Source organism: Parasteatoda tepidariorum, chromosome 3 (assembly GCF_982258835.1).
Source record: "Parasteatoda tepidariorum strain Cologne lab strain chromosome 3, Ptep-v5.0, whole genome shotgun sequence".
Taxonomy (NCBI): Eukaryota; Metazoa; Arthropoda; class Arachnida; order Araneae; family Theridiidae; genus Parasteatoda; species Parasteatoda tepidariorum.
Genome location: NC_141757.1, coordinates 70,461,515 through 70,485,648, shown reverse-complemented (window position 1 = coordinate 70,485,648; position 24,134 = coordinate 70,461,515). Strand labels below are relative to the sequence as shown.

Genomic DNA, 24,134 nt, shown 5'->3' with positions numbered 1-24,134 from the left:
TAAATAGTATTTTCCCCCCAACATTCACTTTATTTAATTATTGATATAAAACTGAATTATTTTTTATTATGACATTTTGCACAATTTTACAGTATGTGCAACACAGTTTCTGGAATATCTAATTTTGAATTTATAAAGCTTTAAAGATATGTTTTTTAAATTTCTTTTTTCTAATACTAATTTGCATTTCTTCATTTACGGGTATAATTATATTTTATTGTATGCTAATGATTAATTGTAAAGGATGCTTATTAACTTATATGTGTGTATCAAATATTATATTAAGTCTTGAATATTAATTATGTATTTAAAAATCTTAAATTCAAAAAGCTCATATTCAAATTTATTTGTGCATTCAAGGTTCTATATTTGGGAGAAGAATGCACTTAAATACAATTTTTTGGCATGAAAATTAAGTAATGATTTATATGGTTTGTTTAATTAAGTAAACAATGTTTGCAAGCAAGTTTTTAAACTATTATGTATTTAAATTTATCTTAACTATTGTTAAACCCTTTTTTAGAAAGAATTATTTGGGGGCAGGGGAAAGACAGAACCTCCACTTCCGTTTTGGAATGCTATTGCAATATTTTTTAATCTTTTAATATTCTTGGATTACAGAACCTTTGTTTGTAAAAATCAACCATAATTTACATTATCAAATAGGATCTATGAAAAAGAAATTGGTTTATTTTTTAAGAATAGTTCAGTCCTTGTTCTTATAATTTTTCTGCAAATAATAATGTTAGAATGTTGTTACTTTTTTTATTATTTTTTTAAATTTGCTTATAATTAATGAATTATCTTAATGACATCTTTTTCTTTAAAATACAGATTGGTTTATTTTCAAGTAAAAAAAAAGTCAGTTGAGAGCTTTTAAATGTTTAACATTATTCAATATTTAATATTATGCTTAGTCAAAATATTAGGTGTATACACTAGGAGGTATTCAGTCTTTGTTTTATATGCTAAATTATTCTAGTTATATTTCTGTAATATATAGAGATACATAAGTATTTATATTTATTTATTTGCTTTGTATAGTTTTATTAAATATTTGGTTTCGCTACAACATAATTAATTTATAATTTATTGTTAAATTAAATTTCTTACAAATTTGGAAAAAAATGGTAGATTCTTTTGTAATTTGCCCTCCTTCCTAATACAAAATAAATAAAAAAAAGTTTGCTATTACAAAAATGAAATTTATGTGACAGCAAAAATAAATTTGCTGTGTTAAGTTAGTTGTTTTTTATTAAAACTAAATTTTTATTTGTTTATTAATTTTTTATTAGAATTTAAACTCTTTAACTTAGAACAGTTGTTATTTTGTGAGAAAATATCTATGTAAATATGTGCTTTAATAGTGATCAAGCAATTGAATAGAAATAGTTTCTTTTATCAAAAAGGCAGATTGATATTTAAACTGCTATTTTACAAAAGATATTCTATTATTGATATTGTGTATATTGTATTGAATGTTTGTGTCCATAAAATTTTAGTTTAAATAAAATAGCTGTAATTTCAATTAGTGGTACATTTCATCTTTAATTGATAGTTATATTGTCTGGCAATTGTGTATTTAAAAAACAAAAAATAATTGACATATTTAAATGTTTGTTTATTGAAAAATATATGGTTGTGGTTATGTTTGCATTTCTTAATATACTTTAATGAATGATTATCGCTATTTACTTATATTGAAGATATGTATATATGTATTTTTAAATAAATTATTACATTTCTTAACTATTTTTGAGCAAATATAATTTTTTCACAAGAATAATTATTTTATATTAGGTTATATTTAGTATACATCAATGTTGTAATTTCAAGTCTAGTAAAGTGTTCAGTGGGCTAAATAAAAAAATTTTTCATCTTAGTTAACTTATATTCTAATGAATGGAATTTCATATTCAATCTTAATGGTTCCAGGGGCACACTCTATGCAAACAATAATTTAGGAAAAATGATATAAAAACATACTTTTACTGATCAAAATAAATATTTAAAAAAAAATGAATTTAAGTCTTTTACCCCAAAAAATATTGGAGTAGTTGTATATGTATATAATATGTTGTATACAATATGATGCAATAGTATATCCAGGAAGTATATAGAGCAAGCATATAGAGGTGCAACAGTATATAGCGGTAGAAATGGGGGAACTTGCTAGGGCAAAGATTGCACGCAAAAAAAAAAAAAAAAATTATATTTGAATTTTTTTCCCATTTGATTTAATAACTAAAAAATTTTTTTGGTTTCAAATTTTTTACATTCTTCTAATTGAAAAAACCAGTCAAATGGCGGGCCACAACTTTTTCAAAATTTTATATAGGACTCTTTTATGTTTGAAGGAACATTAAATGTTGCTGTCAGATTTTTATCAAAGTTTTTTTTAATATTAAAAAGCAAAATAACAAGCATTACAAATAATGCTTGTTACGTTTCATTTTGAATCTTCTCTTAATCAGAAACTCAGTGACAGTTTTTTTTCTTTTAAAATTAAATTTAATTCTGTGATAAATTAACATTTTTTTAAAACTTATTAGGAATTATCGCAAAAAAAAAACCATTCTTGAGCATCTGAAATTAATTAATTATTTTTCTTTTCCGCTCTTGTGATTTTCAATTCAAGGAATTTAAATAAACATGTTATTCATTCTTTTAGGCGTTTTGAAATTTACAAATGTAAATAATTTCGTCCAAAATGAGTGGTTTCAAAAAGTTAAATGGGAGAATTTGTTCAAGAAAATTTTTGATACGCACATGCCAAATTATGTTCACAAAATACAAAAAATCAATGAAAAAGAGCAACATACACGATTATTTTTGTATTTGAATAAATATTTTCTTGGATGCAAAACCTGAGAAATAAATTTTTTTGCACCGTTGTTATGTTAAATTTCACAGAAACGAAGATATTAGGCTTTTTTCAAACGAAAGAAAAGTATTTTAAACCCATATGGATTTTTTACGAAATTGGTTCTAAAAAAAAAAAAAAAAAAAACTAATATATTTTAGTTCGCGGGCCACAAAAAAAAGGGCTTTGGGGGCCGGATGCGGCCCGCTTGCCTCCCGTTGGTAACCACTGTTCTAAATGTATAATTTTAAAGGACAAAAATACAACTTTTTTAAGTTTTAATTTCTCAATAGCTTTTCGACCAGTTTTATTCAAAATTTCAATTTTATCATTTAAAGTTATTTATTATTTTAAGAGCATGTATAAAGTTTGTACCACATATTTAAATTGTTGATAATTTTTATTTACTTTTTTTAAAAATAAGATGATTTTGACTATTATTAAAATGAAAAATAAGTAATTATTAGCAATTATTTTTTTGCTTAAAGTTATGTTCATAAGCCAGTTTCATAAGCGAGATAAAATTTTTTTTTGATTCCATAGATAAGGCATACACTTCTTATCAGAGAAAATATGTTATTTGTGAGAATATTTTTAAATTTAAACTGTTTTTTGCATATATTTTGCCGATTGTACGTAACACACCTTCAGGCAACTGTTCAAGGAAAAAAAAAACATGTTTATTGAGTCCATTATATTAAAATCATTTTATTAAAAATACAATAGCTCAGTGTTTTAAAAATTAAACAGTCCTTGTAAAGAACTGGGGTTCAATCACCGGTGACGGCTGTAAATCCACGAACCTTCAAAATGGGCACCTGTCTGTTTTTTTGAAGTATAAGTGGGTGGTGTATAGCAGTGTTCCCCAACCTTTTTATCACCGCGGACCTGTCAACGTTTGATAATTTTACCGTGGCCTCTGGGGGGAGGGACGTTGATTGTTTATATTTTAGATTATTTTGATTTATTAATTTTAATTTAATTGTATTTAAACATGCCTTCAAAATAAAATACAATTACACCAAAAAATAAATATAAAGTGATTTAATATTTTAACTTAATAGAACATAAAATCAATGAGAACCCCGAGCTTGTTTCTTTGCAATGAGACGGTTCTATGTGGGTGTAATCGGAGACAATGATACATTACAAACATTAAAAAATTTATGTCACTACCTTCGGGGGCTCCTTTTTTTTTAAATAAATAAAATTTTAACGGAACGCAGATATTTTTAATTTTCGGGTATAAACCTAGGAACTTAAATTTAGTTTCAATGAAATGGGCGGCCCGATACTGTTTGATCCACGGCCCAGGGGTTGGGGAATATTGAATATATCATCATCATAATATTGTCACTATCGTGCTGTTGGTTAAGAGATGGTGGTGCCTTAATCTCCATGAGACTTGGCTCACTTTAGACTGTTGCATGAGTGCTTTATGTTATCTTATTATTCTAAGAAAGAATAAAATAGAATTATTATACTTGTAGTTGACCTCTCACGTGGTTTATTTTCAGGTTAATACAGGTTCCCAAACCTCAAAAGACTTATGTGATGTTTCCCATCGGAATTGGGCTTCATCGTTCTTTGATTTTGTTACCTTTAGTACATGATGCATAGCGTTTTTAAAAAGTGCTTAATTTAGATTTTCGTTATTTAAAAGACCTTAAAGGTGCTTTTTTTCATTTGGTGTTTTTAAAAAGGGCTTAGTTTTCCCTTTTCAAAAATGAGATTTTTTTTCTTCTCGTTACTATGTCGATTTTCGCTACGTATCATGCAAAAGCGTGCTTTTCACATTGTTCTATTCAACGTTTTCACAATTCATTTCGGCCTACCGTCGGTCCATAGCGTATGAAAGCGCCAATCATTTTACATGTTTGATGAAATACTTGCGAGTCCGTATGTAAGTCTACTGAGCTGGGTTCAATGAGATTATTACCTTCTCATGTGCAACTCGGCTACATTTTGCAAGATATTCTTTATTTTCCACCCTCTGATGTCGTACCGAAAAATCTCTCGATCATTTTATAACGGCTAATATAATCTAGAAAAGAGTTCTTTGTCAGAAACTAGGTATTTTATCAGGATCATCTAAAGTCTTTGAAAATTATTTTGCATTTTGTTAATGTATATAGTCCTTAAAAATATTTTTTGAGTGCTTAAAAAGTACTTAAATGGTGCTTATTTTTTGTTGAAAGATTTGGCTACGACCCTGTTGTACTTAATAAGTTTGGCGCAGTTTAGTTGATTCTGATTTTTGAGACATAAAAAAAAAAAAAAAAAAACTAAAACATTTTGTGCACTCTTATCTACCTCTCAACTGAGTCACATGCCTGATCTTTTTTCCTTTCTTTTTCTACATCGGGCTTAGCACTAATAGTGTTTTATTACTTTACGTTGAGAACACGTAAGTGTTTTTCGCTGCAAAGCTGTTTCTGATTTTTATTCTGTAATATGAATCTACATTTGGAACTGTATTATGATTATTTTTTATATTTTAGTTATTTTTTATTAAATTTTCTCCACTGAAATTATGGTATAGACAAGGCAGTTTTAAAACTACAAATTATGGGAGAAAATTTTCCAAATAATTCAAATTTTTAAAATGACTCAAAATATTTTCTATATTAACACCCATTTCAATAGCTGTAATTTACTACCAGAAAAATGGTAAAATATCGCATTTTCTACGTGCCAAAAGTGCCGGAACTTCTTTGTGATTTGTCTTGGAGTCTAAAGGAAATCAATACACCAATAAAGATTTTTTTTCACCCTTGCCTTTTTGGTTTCATCACACATTCCTTGTACTTTAGTAAATCACTACAAAAGCCGAACTTCTGACTAGTTCTGGATCTTTTAGTTCTTAAAATAGTAGTGATACCCAGATGCTTAAAGATAGGTGAAGTAATGTAGAGTGTAATAAGCTAATATTTATATAAACATAGTTAATGGATATTGTTAGATCAGGAAAAAAATTTTTTTTGCTTTTTTTTAAATTCAATTAAAGTTTTTCAATTGAAATTTTATTTATTTGTCTCAAAGAACATCCAATGTTAAGAATGAATTTGGTTTATTATTTAGCGTGGATATTTGTCTTAAATTGTGAAGCAACGTTAGATATACATAAATGATAGTCTATAGGTAGACAAAATTTAAATTGTAGAGCGTTATCAAATTACATTTTAACAAAAAATTGTTTAACCTCTGTAAGTACAGTCCCTTTCGTTGTATAACCAATTTTGATTTTTTTTCTGAGAAAATTGCTGGCTCAATTTTAAATTTTTTTTTGAATTTATTCTTCTTATTCTAAAATACTTTAAATTTTTTTTTTTAAAATTTAGAAATTTGGAGGAATTTTTCTAAATTTATGCGTAAATTTTTTTTTACGAACGTAAAATTGACTTTTAAATGCAAATAAAAATTAATTTCAAAAAGCTGGAGAGAAGGTAAAAAAATGTGTTAAAATATACATCATAACAAGATAAAACAGAAAAAATTATTAAACTTAAGACAAAATTTGTAAAAATTATTATTAATAATTTTGTATTCTCCAAAGCCTATCGACTTAAGTGAACGGTATTGTTCAATACTATAAGATCAATATATGCAGTGGTGACTTCACTTACGGCCAAGTGGCCTCTCAGTCTCGTGGAACGCTCACGGCTGTTCCACGAGTCAGACTTTGAGCTCACAGCAGTTCTTTACTGACAGCAGACATACGAAAGGAAGCGTAAAAACTTTTGATTGAAATCACCATTCCAGTGCATTTTGGGTCTCCATATTGGTGACAACTTATGCTCGAACACTCTATACAACTATCTCACTCCTCGACAGATGGCAGAACTGAGCTATATCATCTTGTTCCACGGTTCGCCTTGATTCGATAAATAAATCTACAACGTCAAGCCTCGAACTGCACAGGAGTGGTGACTTCACTCACGGCCACGAGGCCTCTCAGTCTCGTGGAACGCTCACGGCTGTCCACGAGTCAGACTTCGAGCTCACAGGAGGGGGAGTGTGCGGCTGCCACTATATACAGTGAATTCGCGATAACTCGAATCTGATAGGACTGACGAAAAACTTCGACATATCGGAAGTTCGACTTACCGTTAGTTTCGGTTTTGGAATTTCAAAATAGTGTTGGATTATTTAATTAATGCTTATTAATTACAAATCTTCTAAATGCTTTCAATATTTAAGATCATTTTTCTGACAAGCCATTTACGATAAGACTGTTTGAAGCACTTTATGATACCCTGGTCCATCGGCTGCAACTTTGCTGTTGTGTTTGGCGGGAGAAACTGCAAGTTTACTGCTTTCAAATCAGGTTGATCACTATGCACTATCCATTAAGAGTATCACTTTTCTTTTTTTGGCGAAGAATTTCCGATCCAATTTTCTTACATAGTCTTCAAATAAAACTGATGTCATCCAAAACTTTTTGTTAGACTTGTAATCCACAAGATACGTTTTTATATTCTTGAAACATCGGGAGATTTCGATATTTTCCGATTTACAAGTAATGGCAATTTCTCTGACCCAGACGCATTTCCTTCAACTAGGACAGTCAAACGTTCCTTGCTCATTTTACCCCCTGAGCAGTTTTCATCCTTAAACATCATAGTCTTATTTGGAAGACATTTAAAAAATAAACCCATTTCATCAATATTGAAAACATCATTTTAACTGTATCCTTGAAGTTAATTTGGTAACGTTTCATTTAACCACTGTTCACATACTTCAAGAGGGACAGCTTTAGCTTCTCCATGAAGAGTGCAAAAGACATTATGTGTGTGTTGCAAAAGAAGGGGCAAGATATCAGCTCCTAGCTTTTTTTTCTTGCTTTAAAAGATTAAAAAAAAATCGAGTTACAGGGAGTAAAATTCGAGTAATCGAGAATAATTAGCATGAAATCGAAGATAAAAGGGCCGGGACCTCATAAAAAATCGAGTTATAGTAATATTCGAGTTATCGTACTTCGAGTTATAGCGAATTGACTGTATAAAGCTTTCTAACTCACCATGGACTGGGGGGGGGGGCGGTACACCCTTTTCTGTCGTGATCCGATTCATGATAGAAAATGGTGTCAACAGCATCCGACTACGACTCCAAAGGGTCTTGGTCCGAATCCTGCCGGCAGCCAACAAACATCTCTCGCGGACACTCTCTTCCTCAAGTAAAATAAAATGATGCCGTCACGAAAACCCTTCATGGTTTCCCCTCCGTAAATGGAATTTTAGCCTTTGACAAGTCTTCCATTGGAGTTCTTTATGTCAGAACTATTGTAGAGTCGGCCATTAACTAACAGTATAATATTTATCTATTATAATGGCTAGTCCTTTGTTTCGGAATTTAGGAGCGTGGTTAAACAGATAAATTGTAGTGGCGTTAGTAATGTAGAAAGTTATGGGTATATAACTAACAGTACATGCCGGTGTTTCTAACTCGTGTGAGTTCATAATTTAACATAAAAATTGTAGTAAGTCTTTACATTTTCATTTGTTTTTTCGTTCATAACCCTTATCTTTACATTCACAATTGTTTTTACCTTTTTAACTATCTGCATGAAACTTTTTCTATTACAAGTTTCTAGAAAAAGACTAAGTTTTCTTTTAATTGAAGTGCTAAGCATTGGGAGAGCATAATCAAACTAGTTCATTCATTTATTTTGTTCATTTTATTGATGAAAATGTTAAATATATATATATATATAACATCTAAAATAATAGCTTAATAAAATTAAAAGGATCTTAAAACTAAACATGAAAAGAATTATATTTTATTTGCAGATAAGCTTTTCTGATTGATGAGAACTTCAAATAATCTCTTTCACATAATTAACTAAACTCTTCGCGTATACATTAACTTTTATTGAATAGCGATGCAATCTTTATTTTTAAAATGAGTCCATACTGAGCAGTAAAATATATTAATGAAGCCAAATTCCCATTAAAATTAATAAATATTTTGAGATATTAATTCCTCCTCATCCGGTCGTATGATCTTACGGCGTCAATACCCAACAAAGAAGTCTGGATATTATAGATCACATGACATGAAAGTAACTATACGATAATATAGGAAAAGCGCGTTAGTTTTTTGGAAATGGTCTAGTAAATTTGTGTCCAGGAGCTCAGCTCCATGTATATAATTTGTAAATAGCTTTTTTAACTATTTTCCTCAATGAAACCCTAGAAAAATTATTATGTTGTCATCCTTATAAAAAGGTATATCAAATTACGACTGCAAATATTATAGACTGCGATATTATGATAAAAGAAATCATTACAGGATCAGGCATTACATATATACAATAACAAAAAATAAAAATAAGTAACAAAAAATCTGGTTGAATCACCTAAATATCATAACCCCTATGGGAAAGCACCATCAAGGGCTTATTTAACGTTAATTAAATTAGAAATTTAACTTAAGAATTAATAAATTTGTGATTTTTTAACATTTTTATTTCATAATTAATAAACATTAATTATCTTAGCAATTTATTATAATAATTAATAAACTTTGATAATGTTAGAATTTTAATCTAATAATTAACATTAATTACATTGAAATTTTAATCTAGTGATTAACATTAATTATTTTAAAATTTTAATCTAATAATTTAAAAACATTGATTACATTAGAATTTTAATCTAATAATTTAAAAAGCATTAATTATTGGATTGTAATTTTGACATAATTATATAAACATAATTTATAAACCTTAATTATGTAAAAATTTTAATCTAATGATTAACATTAATTATTTTAGAATTTTAATCTAATGATTAACATTAATAATTTTAGAATTTTAATCTAATAATTAAAAAAATATTAATTATTTGATTGTAATTCTGACATAATTACATGAACAAAATTTATAAACGTTAATTATGCTAAAATTCAAATTTATTAACTAATGAGCATTGTTTGAATTTAATACTTTGTTTTCGTTATTTTCTTCGAGGGAAAAGCATGCTTTCCGATTGAGAGGGCCACATGCACACTTTACTTTTTGCAGATTTTCTTAAAAAAATTTAGTTTATTTCTATGAGCTTCTTTACTAATTGTTCTTGTTCAAATGAAGAACTTAATAACCCCATGATGTAGTTGCTAAAACGGCCTTGTTATACGACAGCTAAAGGAAGGCAATCACCTTGAAGGCGCCTCGAACATAACTTCCTGAAGAGGAAGGAGTAAAAAAAAGAAGTAAAAGCAATAAAACAAGTAAAAACAATCATCTGTAAAGCATTGGGAAGCGACGTCGAGGACAGTACGTACATCTTATAATTCTAAGATCATTCATTCATTCTGAAATTGCAACGCCTTCAGAGAATTTAGAAAACACGTGGTTCTTGTGGCGTTTATTCTCGATTCTTGCGCAGCTTGCCCAACGGTAAATAAACGCATGTATACTGTTTTGGGTTTGCATCACTCATGTTTTCAGGAAGAAACTGGGACGAGTCTGCTGGTAAGATGTCGACTCATGCCGAAAAGCTAGCGGTAATTATTTTTTTCTTCTTCTTTCAATTGTTTTGAGAACTTTAAATGTGTGTATTTGTTTTAGCTTTAGTGAGTGAATTATATAAAATATTAATAACTTAGAAAAAAATGTTGAGCTCATAAGAAACTACGGATTTTTACTGAATACATTGAGGTTTTCTGGTTGAATGTGAATTATTGAAACTTGTGACTGGATATGAGTTTTTTATTTAATACTTATTAAGTAAGAAAGTATTTTTGTAATGGAGAAAGTGCAAGGGGGTGAAAAATATTTTTACATATGAGCATCGGAAATTTTAGAAACAATTTCAATGATTAAAGTTACTCTACTATCAGTTTTGGACAAATTTTTTTTTCAATGACGTAGAAATTTTAAAGTGTAAAGAAAAATCAGGCTTTATTTAATTTTTAAAAAAAGATTAAAAGAGAACATTCTGTTTTTTAAAATTAAATATCGAATTGGTAATACTAGCAAAACATTAAGCATCATTTAATATAATTATTCTAATAAAATGTTTTTTGCTATATGGACCTTTCTACAAATTTAAGGATAGTTAAAACCTAACATTTTCTAAAAAAAAATAAAAATAAATTTCTAAATTACTTCGGATATTAGTTAATTATAATATATTATGAGCAGAGCATAAAAATATGTATTGTATTTTATTTTTGTATTTTTTAACACGCATTTGAATGGCATTTGCAAACAAGTGAGTTTATTAGCTCTCTTAATATATCCATCTTCAGATTATGGTATATTTTAGATACCTAATGATGAAATTAATCCCATTCTAATCTATGTACAGGGAACGAGAAAAAAAAGACTACCCTGAATAATTTTTGATCTAATGATCGGATTTTCACGTTCTGGAACAAAATCTTAATGGCTCTAGGGAGTTACTTCAAATATTCTAATTAATAAGTGCTGACGATATTTTAAGTTACGAAATCAGACACAATCTCTGTATAAACATGCCCTTTTTTTTACAACGAATTTGAATTCCTGACCCCCAAAAATATAGGGGGTAGCCGCAATCTGGAAGAGATGATCCTAATAGTTAGGTCAGGAGAGCGGTTAAAAGTTTGAACCCCTTTATGTTAATGCTAATTTATGCGTATGTCTTCCTATTTCAATAACATCTTACAGCGAATCATATGTATTTTTTTAAAAATTCAATTATAAAGTTAATTTATTCAAAGATAATTTCATGCAAAAAATAACTTTTAATAAATATTTATTATTTTTTGTTATTTTATTTAATAATAGTCGAAAAAGTTTTGAATTGCAATGCATTTAATTTTTTACATAATTTTAAAGAAAACAATTTTACATCGCAGAATGCATATGTACCAATAGTTCATCTAAAAATGCAAATATACAAATAGTTCCTCAGATATCGAATTTTAAAAAAGTTGTATTTTTAAAATTCGACTTCTCAGGAACTATTAGTCCAATTTCTCCCAAATTTTGTATTTTGTCATGTGAAATTGCTTTGTTTTTAAAATGATGCAAAAAACTGTAACCTTTCAATTGAAAATTGTTTCAATGATTATTAAATAAAATAATAAAAAATAATAAATATTTATTAAGCATTATTATTTTTTGTGGTAAATTATTTTTGGATAAATGCATTTTATAATTGTGTGCAAAAATGTTGCAATTCGCTAATAAAGTTCTCAAGATATGGATACAGAATTAACATTAAGTGTCCAAAACTTTGGTCCAATCTGTTGATCAAATTATTGGGATTATATTTCCCAGATTGCGTCTGCTCCCTATATTTTCATAATCAAAAATCCAAATCAGTAAAAAAATGTATGATTTTTAGAGGAAGTACGTTTTTGTGTCAGATTTCCTTAACTTAAAATATCGTTTACACTGATTAATTAGCATATTTGAGGTCACCCCTTCGAATCATTAAGAATAAGCCCTAGACGTGAAAATCCGATCATTAGACCAAAAGTTATTCAGAGTGGTCTGTTCTTTTTTTGACGCACTGTACGTCATTCATTTGTGAATGAGCAATCAGAATTTTTTGTGTTCTCCACTAGAGCAAGATCAGAGTTGAAACAAACACTTCGAAAAAAATTTTCCTGACTGAATATATGGAATTTTTCTGATTTTTGTAAACAGAGCATAAATTTTATAGTCACTTTTTCAGTTACGCCTCATTTTTGTACATAAAATATATCACAAAAGGTTATACTTGCTGTAAAAATAGAATAAGCAATTGAAAAAATATATTATAAAAATATTATAAAAATAGTATTAAGAAGTAAACGTTTATTTGACAAAAGAAAAAAATCCGATTTTTAGGTAACTCAAACCAAATTATTTATCCTAACTTTTTGGGTATTTTACTTTAAAACCCTGATTTTTCCAGATTGATAAAATTTCATGACTTTTTCTTCGTCTCCCTGATTTCCCTGTTCTATGTTTATTTTAAATATATTTTATAGCTATAACTCTTAAAAATATATTCATAAATATGTCTCATAAATATAATTTATAGTTATAACTCTATGTTTACTCTCAAAAACTTGGATTTGTAAGAGTCATATCGATACACTATTAAAATTAAATTTATATTTTACCTTCATTTTTAACTCATGTTAATGACAAGAGTCACCTTGAAAATGTAGCGAATTTCGCTAAGTAATAACGACTTTTTTCAAGAACAGCAAATTGCATCTTGATTCAGAATAATATGTAAATAAGCTTGTGCTCCGACTGTGTTGCCACTATTGAAAATTTTAATTTGTTTAAAAAACAAAACTCTACCTTTTAGTCATGTATACGACAGAAAAGCTATGAAACAGAATATTATTCCACATTTGGGTTAAAGTTATGATTCGATTTTACTCTTTCGTTATTACTGCTTTTTATATGTTCATATTAATTGTCAGAGCATAGTTGGAATTCCAGAAGAAGTAAAGTGATTATGCTTAACCACGTGATTTAATTGGATACCTGTAAGTGACGTGTATGTTGTGTAAGCGTCTGTGTCGAATCTGATTGGCTTCTGAATCGATAAACGCCAGAAATTTCCTACGATGACGTCACTTGCAGGTATCCAATGGGATACCTGCAAGTGACGCAGTGTGGGTATTTCGATTTTAATTGGTTGTTGAAGGGTGGCATTTGTTTACGTCAGCAACTGTTCTTTCAATTCTATTTCGAGTAAGTCTAGCCCGTCAAGTATCAATTATCTTAAGTGATACATTCTATATTCTTTCACAAAGATTTAAATTTTTTCACTATATATTTCTTACTTAACCCAAAGAAAGGCACAAAGCCATGTAGAAAATGAAAAAAAAATAATTACGTATCGAAGTTGCCAGGTACACAGAACAAAAGTATATCACGGTTACAATAAAATACATAAGCAAATAATAAATCTAAGTTTAGTAAAAGACGTAGACGAGAAATAATCATATTTCAGCAAATTTGACGCGCGATACGGTGCTGTATTTATATAATTTCACGTTAATTGACATTCTAACTAATATAGAGAAGCTTAGCTCAACTTCAACATGCCATTTTGCTTATGAGCGATCATCTGGCGCTGACGTCATAGGTCACATGTGTGGGTATTCGTGATCTTCTTATAAATTTTTAGTTTTCCGTATAAATTCTCCAGAACACACAAAAAATATGGCCATTGGATAAAGGCATGTGGATGTGATTTCAGGAATTTTTTTTTTGTTTGCTTAGAATAAATTTTTTTCTTTGGTGTAAATTTTAAATTTAGAATTTAGTTAAAGAAGTGTAAAAATATGGATAAAAAAATTTTTTAATTGTTCTAAAAGTAAAAAATATAACGGCTCGAAATACAAGTTTTCCCATATTTTTAAAATCACTTTTATCTTCTAATTAACTGTAGAAAAAACTGATTGTAGCAATCAGTTAAAAAATACAACTATTGTGTTTAGTTTCTGAATTGGAAAAAAATTCTATACGACGGGAATCAAGCATTATTTGTAATATTTTAAAATAATAAAAACCACAAGCATTTAAAAGCAAAATATCAATTTAGATTAATTGGATTTTCAGAGGAGTGCAAAAGCACCCACTTGACTGGCGGCGCTGAGTGGAAACCAATGAAATAATTTGAAGATTTCTTTCAATTCAGTTCAATTTTTGGTTAGAGAATCATTTAAAATTAATTTTTAAATCAGTTTTAAATCATCACTTGTTATTAGTGCACAATTTTCTTTCATTAGTTATATAACACAGAAAAAAAATTCTAACGTTATCTAGTTTTATTAAAGTCTTTAAAATAAATTATATCACTCAGTAGCTATATAAGTTGCAACATTAAGTTAAAAATAAACGAGGTTATATTTACATGATGGAACTTCTTTAATAGAAAAAAATTACAGTAATATAGGGTTTTATACAATGGTTACTTTTAATACATATTTTTAGAAATCTTGTATATAGTGTGTCAGGTTTCCATGTTAACCCCCCTCTGAGCCGAATGAGTTCGCTTAAACGTGTGGTGCTCTCTTTGGGAGTAGAGACGATGTTATATGGTGGAGTAAAGTTATTCTATGGAATGTTTACAATATTTGCTTTAGTTTGTCACTCTATCTAATTGATAAAAACTCATTTTAGTGTGTCTGTATGATGATGCCTACGATAATTAAAACTTCTCCACAGAATTATCGTGAAAGAGCCTGATGTAGTGAATTAAAAAACAGAACATTACAGAACGTAACAGTAATATTAATTTGATGCTAAAAGCAGCAAATTAATATTTCTGTTACAAAATAGTTTACAAACGCTAACCAATCATTGTTGAGGTCAATAAAAACAAAAGGATCAAAATTAATTTCCTTTCATTAGGAAATAAAGACGAAAAGAGAAAGCACTATACAAGACAAGTAAACCAGTTTTTAAGGATTTTATTCCATTTTAATTATGATTGGTCAGTGTTTAGAAAGGGTATTCTTTTTTTTTTCTCTCTTAAATATTAATCTGAGAACCTTCATGTACATGGTTTTTATCCCCTTCTTTATAAAGATTTTAGACATGCATAAGGTTTTGCGTATACACCACCTTTAATTATTTATTTTTTAGGGTTCTTGAGAAACAGAAAGTTAAAAAAAAACATACGGTTTGAGGATTACAAAATAATATTCAAGTAAGAAAAAACTTAATAAATTTGATTAATGATGACGGAGCAACCTGTATATTAAGGGAAGTTATTATGGAACACTCTGTATTGACCAGTCACTATTTCATGATCAGAAAAGGAAAATGAGCAACGTTTCACAGCATTAAATTTTACTGGGCAATTAACGGCGTTTGAAGCAAAATAGTTTAGACGCACTCTTTAAAATGAACAATATATAACCCTTACTATTCCGTTTTTATTTCAATTTGAGTTTCATCGATTTTTATTCCATTAATCTGTTTGTAACTGTGATTATGATGAAAATTCGCGTATTGTTGCTTATAATCAAAACAAATTAGCCGCTTTTGGCAACTAACTTAGTCACCTCTCAAAAGTTTCATCTACAACATGTAAACTTTAATGGTAACTAAGCCGAATGGGCAGCACAACTATATTAAAATATTCTAATTCTTCACCCTCTCCTCCAATCCTAGCAACTTAATTAATTTTAAACGACATAATAACCAAGTATTCTCCTCTTCCAACTGTTACCGGGGCTTTACTTGCGCTGCAGTACTTTTATTTCAATCTTAACTATTTTCGAGAATTGTCCGCAATATTGTCATAATTTTTTATGTATTGAATTTTGGTAATAATTTAAAATCTGCCAGTCCATTCCACTATGAATCCTAAAAATTATGAATTCGGGATATTTCAGCATCGTAGACAGCAGAAGTATTAAATTTATTTTCTCCTCGGCCGAGAGATAAGACAGAAAGCGCATCCCAATGCTCCATTACGAGCTGTACTACTTCCTTACGCACCTCTCGATCCATATTTTGAGTATCGTTAGATGTTATTGCTCGAAAAAGGTTAGCTCTTCCACCGGTAATTAGTGTGACAGTATGAGGCACCATAGCATGTTTTTGTTTGTCGTTTATGTTAAAAATTTCCTCGGCCATTTTAGAAAGGATCAAATATATATTGAAATAATTACTTCGTAGCTAAGTTTTCATTTCTATAAAAATACAAAATCATTCTAAATGAATACTTAGCGCATAACAAACTTGTCATCAAAACTTAAATTATTACAAATAACATAACATATTGAAACTAAATAAATACTTAAAGAATGACTAATTTTTTTTAACACTATTTAAATTATTACTTAAGTCAACCTAACAAAAGGAATAACAACTTTAGTGTTGCTAACAGATAAAGTAATACCCGAGGTAACACATAAGCGAAATACATATATAGATTATGAGAAGGTTTTTTCAAGAGACACTTTAAAACTTCACATTTGATGTTTAATTACAAGTTCTGATACAGCAAAAACACAGTTGATGTATCTATTTCTTGTCATTTTAAAAGTAAATGTAAGTTAAGAAAGGAAAATCTTTATTTGTAATAATAAAATATCATTGATAAAGTCTTTATTTTGTTTTTACTGACTTATTTCAAAATTTTCCGAGACATTGTAAAATTTATGAATCATTACGGTTCACGAACTTTTAACCTAAATAAACCACCAATTTTTTCTCTTCTTTTTGGGTGTTGTTCTTCGCAATAAGGGTGTTGTTAGCTTGAAAATTTTTTTCCTCACATTTTTAAATATCTCTGCCTCATTTTATTTTAATTCGGGCTAAGGAAAAAGATTTTATAAGTGCAGTTTTGAAGCATATCATACTTTGAAAAGTAGCGTTGAAATCAACTATTGCAATTAAAATTTATAAACGCTAATGACTTTTTATAATTCAGAATGAATTATGAGAGTTTTATTCTTTTAATTGAAAGAAAATATTGGAACAGATGTTTTATTGCATTTTTACAAATATTTGATCTTTGTTGTCTTTTTGGAAAACTCGAATTAGTTTTAACTACAGTTTTTTTAAAATGATATATTTGTTTATTTATTGTCATAATTTACAAGTCTAAAAACGTTATAAATAACAAGGGGTCGCGTAAACATTGCGACAGGCTTCCAGGGAAGTTTGGGCACACCATCAGGATTAAATTTGTATAGAAACCCATACTCAGAAATATTGTCTAAGCAGCTAGGGGCATTGCTCGATTATGACCTGTTCAGAAGTACTCGAAATAACATTTTTATAATAGGAAAGCGTCCCTAGTGGTGAACGGACGACATTATAGGTTCCTAAGGAATCCTGATGATGTGCCCTAACCCCTCTAGAAGTTTGTCGCAACATTTATGCGACCCCCTGTTATAAAATTTTTTTATAACCGACATTGCACAGCCGACCCGATTCTGAATTTACGACTACTAATAGTTCAATTCCGTAGCCTTGTAATTTTAAACCCAATCCAGAAGACGGGGGAACTCCTGGATCAAGTATTGGGAGACATTTGTATTCAAGTATTGGAGACATTTGTCATCAAGTATTGGATGACTTTTTGATGGAATTAACCCACATTAGCGTTACATGGAACGGAAAATCCCGGAAACCTCCCACGGTTAGCCTGATAGTAAGAGAACTCTAACCCTTGATCCGCCTACCCCTGAGGATAATTTACATCAGCACTGTGGTCGGGCGAGCCGGCAGCGGAATTCGTATCGACCAGCCATCGCAGGAATTCGAACCCGGGTCACCTCTTTGGAAGGCGAATGCTCATCTCCTGAGCCACCGAGTCTCTATTTAAAAAAAAAAAAAAAATATTTGGAGCAATTTAAAAAAAATCACAATTTTTTCTTAACAACACAGCTAGCACATAATTTTAAATAATACTCCACCCCTGTCATAATGTTCCCAAAAAACAATGTGCTAAATTTTTATACCCAATAGTATTTACAAAAATTATCTCTACTTTTATAATATATTTCTATGCTGGCCAATACAACATTTGTATCAGTAGAGCGATGAGATTCAGTAATTGTGTGGTGTCGGTATCTATTTTGAATGATACTGCACAAGGACGCGATATTTCTTGAGTTCAAGAGTGCAAACACTCTAATGCTGTTATCTCATGGTTTTTTATGAGAACACATGTTTCCTATCGGCATTCTCTCTTCTCCACCTCCGTTCTTAAACATCTCTGCTCTGACTTCTTTTCACTGATATTTATTTAAGTCGCTTCAAAATGGATATGAAAACTGGTCAGCATCTGACAGTTGTAAGTACATTTATTTAAGTGATCTGTGTTTTGATGAATCAGTTAGTTATTTTTAATAAGCATGTTGGAGGGATAGGATTTTTTTTCCTTGTTCGTAAAATGATTGTATATAACTCAATTTATAAATTGTTAGTATCCGTGATATGTGTGATCGAAATGTTACGGGTCCACGTTTTTATTATTTAGTAATCTTAATTTCGAAATATGCTGTCTGTAAATGCAATTAACTTATTATTGTTTTGAAATTATAGCCTCGGACGAAATTCAGAAGTATATTAAATTATTAAGTGTTACTGTTAAGATATTTGGAAAAGGAAAAATCGTGAATCCCATTATGCTTTTCTTCTTTTTTTAAAAATATTAACGATATATATATGTTACCGCGAATGTTCGAAATTGGTGGATGTTGACTTTCACCGGTGAATGTTGACAGTCACATAGTCGTTTTGGTAAATGTTCGAAATATATACTAGGCCTAGTTAAATGCCACTGCCCGGTATGCATTTGCCGGGTATGTTCTACATCAATGTTTTAAGGTCAAATGCCATTACCCAGCATGCATTTTACCGGTATTCCGAACACTGATGTTTCTCCTAATTTATCCTCAGTACCACCCTCCTTTATATTGACATTAAAATATCGAATAACTATAGTAATATCAACGAATAAATTGATGTCAACAATATTAAAAAAATATTGCGAACATTAAAAGTTGTCATTTTTAGTCTACGTTTAGTTTACATTTTTCAGTCTGCGTTTGACAAGTTAAAATTAACGCTTTGAGTCTTACAATCTTTCTTTCAGTCCAGTTGTAATGAAATTATATTGTAATATTTTCAAGTATAATTCTTATTAAACAACTGTTTCTATACAAGTTACTGACGCCAGATGAAGCACACAATTTACATATGCACATAAACACTTCTACACGATAGTAAATGTTTCAAGGCATTTTAAAATTTTATGCAAACAACATAATATTTCGATATATATGAAAAAAAGAAATTTCAGGGGCTTGCATAAGTATGAGGTCTAAGGCCTTTTGTTTTGTATGAGGCCTCTTTGTTTTATTTACTAACAATGGCCAAACTAAAATTATTATAACATTAAAAAAAATATGTTCAGAGTTTGTAGAAGTTTTTTACGATGTTACGAGACAGTTACAGATTTTTTAAGTCAGGTTATATGTTACTGTTTTATGCTTTCTTCATCATTTCTTTGTATTATTTTTATTAATAAACTTCACGCCGTGATGTATACTACCTTCTTTTAATTTAATAAACATACAAATTTTAATTTTGAAATAAAAAATAAGCGTGTCAATGACTTATTCATGTAGCCGTTTGGAAAATTGTTTCCATATATTTTTGCATCAAAAATTAGTTGTAAAAATGAGTAAAAATATCTTTCTATGGCACGTTTGGCAAATTGAATTGAATTTTTTTTATATTGAATATTTCTTAGAAAACTTGGAAAAGAAAGTATGGGGTGTATCTTACTTTATTTTATAACCGGCTCTGAACAGCTGAACCAATTTTGAGTTTAAGACTGTCAATGTTCAATTCCTTAGCCTTGTAATTTTGAATCGAATCAAGAAGACAAGGGTACTCCTGGATCAAGCATGGGGACAAACTATCCATCGTAGATGAATGTTTGATGGAACTAACCCATATTTGCTTTACATGGAGAAGAAAGCCACGAAAACCTTTTACGGTTAGCTCGATGAGTAGGGGATTCTAGCCAATGATCTGTCAACTAGTGAGGATATTTTACGTCAGCACTGTGGTCGGGGCCAACCGGGAGCAGAATTCGTATCAACCAGCCACCGCTGGGATTCGAACAAAGGTTAACTCATTGGGAGAAGAGAACGCTCTAACCTCTGAGCCACCGCGACTCAAATTAATGAGGGATAGCATGTAATGAATAACTCTTTCATTTTAATTTCCCCAGGTTTAAAATATACTGGAAGAATCACGGCATGCCATAACAATAATGATTGATCTCTTTTGATTTAATTAAGAAGGTGTTAAACGATAAATTCAATTATTTGACTAAAGAATCAGGTATTTACGTTTTTCTCTATAAAAAGTTTAGTTTTCTGCTTCAATTTTATTTATTCATTTAAATTCTCAAATCTATGAATAATTTTTCCAATTCATGAATGATTTTTCAAATTTATTTGTGACTGTGCAGTAATAATTTTTTTTAAAAAATCAAAATGCTTTTTTTTGTTATAATTTAAAAAAAAATATTAGTATGATTTGATTAGAGTTAAAATTAGAGTAAAAGCTTTAGTTTTTAATCTATCGAATTTGAGCAGTTTTAAAAGATTGATGAAACATAAAATATTATAGTAGAGGAAGAACTAAAAAACTAATTTCTTCTTTCTTTTCTTTTTTAAACTATGTTTGTAAAATAATGTTTCAAAGTTCTATCTAGTTAAAACAACGATATTAAAGGTTATTAAATACTTTTTTTGCTCCATTGATCTAGAATTAAAATTTATCTTTCAGTATCATCCATTCGATATTGGTTTTTATTTTTTTATTTTATGTTACCCGACCTTGAAAAATAAACCACTTAGGATGTTATCAAGCGTGTGATGAATGAATGATATTATCTTTGTAGATATTGAATTTGTGTTCTTGATAGGTATCGACTTACATTTTACCATTGGATGACAAACAGTATTTCATTTGTGTTGCTTTTATGAAAATACATTTAGACTGTTGGAAATTATTTTTCTGGACTACGTAATTTTGATTACAATGGAATTGTGATAAATTAGATCTTTGATATTTTTTAAAACAAACTCTAATAATTTTATGTATATATTATATTATATTATATTATATTAAAAAAATTGTACTGTTAAAATTTTCATTCTAAAATTACGGTAAAATAACCGTCTATCTAATGAATCATAAAGTTTATCGCTAGGATTATTTATTTGAAATCGTTTACAACTGGTATGATTAAGAAACCGTGAGTACAAAACTATAAAGTTTTGAAACCATTTACATTTAGCATAGTTTGACACTTAAATGAACATTTAAGTTACATTTAAGTTAGGTTATGGAAGGCTTTTCATTAGATTATGGACATAGAAATTAGGTTGGGGTTGAATTGTTTTTTATCAAGTGAACCGTATAACGTGACTATATTAAAAATATTATACTGTTAAAATTTTCTTTCTAAAATTACGGTAAAATAACCGTCAGCAGTCTATTCATCCAATTAATCATAAAGTTTATCGTTAGGATTATTTCTTTGAAATCGTTTACAACTGGTATGATTAGGAAACCGTGAGTACAAAGCTATAAAGTTTTGAAACCATTTATATTTAGCATAGTTTGAAACTTAAATGAACATTTAAGTTAGGTTATGTTCGGCTTTTCATTAGATTATGGACAAAGAAATTAGGTTGGGGTTGAATTGTTCTTTATCAAGCGAACCGTATAACGTGGCTTAATTAGCTGGTTTAGTAGTGCCATCTATCGTGAGAGATAGGAAATACTAGACTTTTGTGTGTTAAGCGGATATGAGGAACCTCCATCTATGTGTGAATGAGAGTTTCCTATTGAAATAGTCCAGGTTTACCAATTGAACTTGAGGAGTGTAGGGCACTGGATATTCTTCATGTGCTAAGTAATGGAGGGAATAGTGGGAAATGGAGGAAGTTGTGTTGTCAACGCTGGGATTCGAACCCCCCGATCAGCCGGTCATGAGATAGACAGATAATCTTTAGAATTAATTGGCTTCTTAAGGTGTTTACTGCTAATATAAATATAGTAGACATCCAATGATGAAAAATATAAATATGAATTCGTAATGCTCCTCACATGGCTTAGCTTCCGGCTTTCGAAGAACGTGCTCTCGATTCTCAGTTGCTGTGGGCCTAGTTGGCGCAGATAAAATTTTGATTGTTTAAACGTATTAGGTAAAAACTGTCAATAAATGATTTTTCTCTCATTTAATAGTCTGAATACCATCTTTTTTATGGATATTTGACTGTTTTGGTTGAGTACGGTAATATAATAATTAAATAAATCATTATTTAACCATTTATTTTCTGAAACATTTCTAGTAGTGTATGTTATATTTAAATTACTCGCTTATTTTAGAGTAGAAATAATTTGGATATCATTAGCAACAATGTAAAATATGGTCATTTTGAAAATTTAGATTTGCTTAAAAAGCTCACCGTATATGGTAAAATAGAGAAGGGAAATTAACTTCGTAGGTGAGGGCGCTGAGAACTTATATTTTTTGGGAGGGGGGGGGAATTACAATTTGTCTGAATCATAAATGAGCGCCTGTATCTATTCTAACATAAGAAGTACATGTTATGAATTACATAGCTGCAAAACTTTTGCTGTTTCTTCTCTCCGGGAGATTTTAATTTTATATTGAAAGTGGTAGCAAGATTTATACTTTTGTTATTTTATTTAATAAATCTGATTTGAAATGTTCTAGCTCATCATCATACTAAATTTATTTAAACGTATCTAAACTATCTAATAATCATTGATGTGGTTTTAGGTGCTGATTAAAATTTAAGAAATTTCTGCTTACTGTTGTTGTTGCAATTTTTATTTCACTACCACTAGTGAAACACTTCTTAAAAAAGTGAAAGTGTCGAACAGCTAAAAAATAAGTATGATTTGTCTAACATAATGTCAACAAACAATCATATTTCTAAAGGTCTAATTTAGAATAAAATCAAGTTTACTAACTGCTAGGGAAATAGATTTGCTATAACCATAATGAAAAAAGGAGTACTTTTTTCTAGAATAAAGTAAATATGACGATATAATTCATTTGATTAATAAAAAATTATACTATTTAGTTGCTTATGTTTTCAAAACACATTATTTCCCCCCCACCATTATATTGCTGATTTAACGATTATATACTTAATTATTCTAGTCAATAAATAAAATAATTAATGTACCGATTGAGAAATAAATATAAAAATATCAACTGATTCGCAGCTAAGATGAAGACATAATTTTTCATTATTTCATCATGAACCGAATAATAAATAATTTGATGATCGGCAAATCTCGTTGAATGCTCCTCTAAAATAGAATATTGTTGGAATCGAGCTTCTTAACTAAAATATACCCTTTTTTTAACATTGAAAGGAGAACATTTGACATTCGATGTGTCCAAACGATGTCATAAAATAATACTCATATTTTTCGTTAACTTTTCAAGATTCCATAAAAATAAACACCAAAATTTTTAAGATTTAATTGCTTCGTAACTGATTCGAAATTCTAAAACAGAGACAACTGTTTTTTTCTTATCTTTGTATGAATAAAAAACTAAAAAATATAATTTTACTGCGATTAAGTTTTGTAAAAATTCGAAAAACTATCAATATAAACTTAATTATTCTGGTCAATATAGTTACTTCAGTTATATAGTTACTTCAAAACTAATTCGTAATTGAAGAGTTATCCATTTAAAGACATAAAGAAATACATTTCTGCAAAAAATAAATAACT

At 29.1% G+C, this 24,134-nt stretch overlaps 1 protein-coding gene across 2 annotated transcripts in view; it reads left to right on the top strand.

The window, feature by feature from the left end:
• Window positions 1–10,019: 10,019 nt before the first annotated feature.
• LOC107452659 (UTP--glucose-1-phosphate uridylyltransferase) overlaps window positions 10,020–24,134 on the top strand; it is a 77,375-nt gene continuing 63,260 nt past the window's right edge. The window contains exon 1 of one of the 2 annotated variants that reach the window (XM_016069205.4): window positions 10,020–10,369. In XM_016069205.4, the coding sequence (XP_015924691.2) occupies window positions 10,304–10,369 (66 nt within the window). In that variant the 5' untranslated portion in view covers window positions 10,020–10,303. Of the gene's footprint in view, window positions 10,370–18,353; window positions 18,622–24,134 lie in introns of those variants that run through there. The other variant, XM_016069206.4, reaches the window with a different exon arrangement.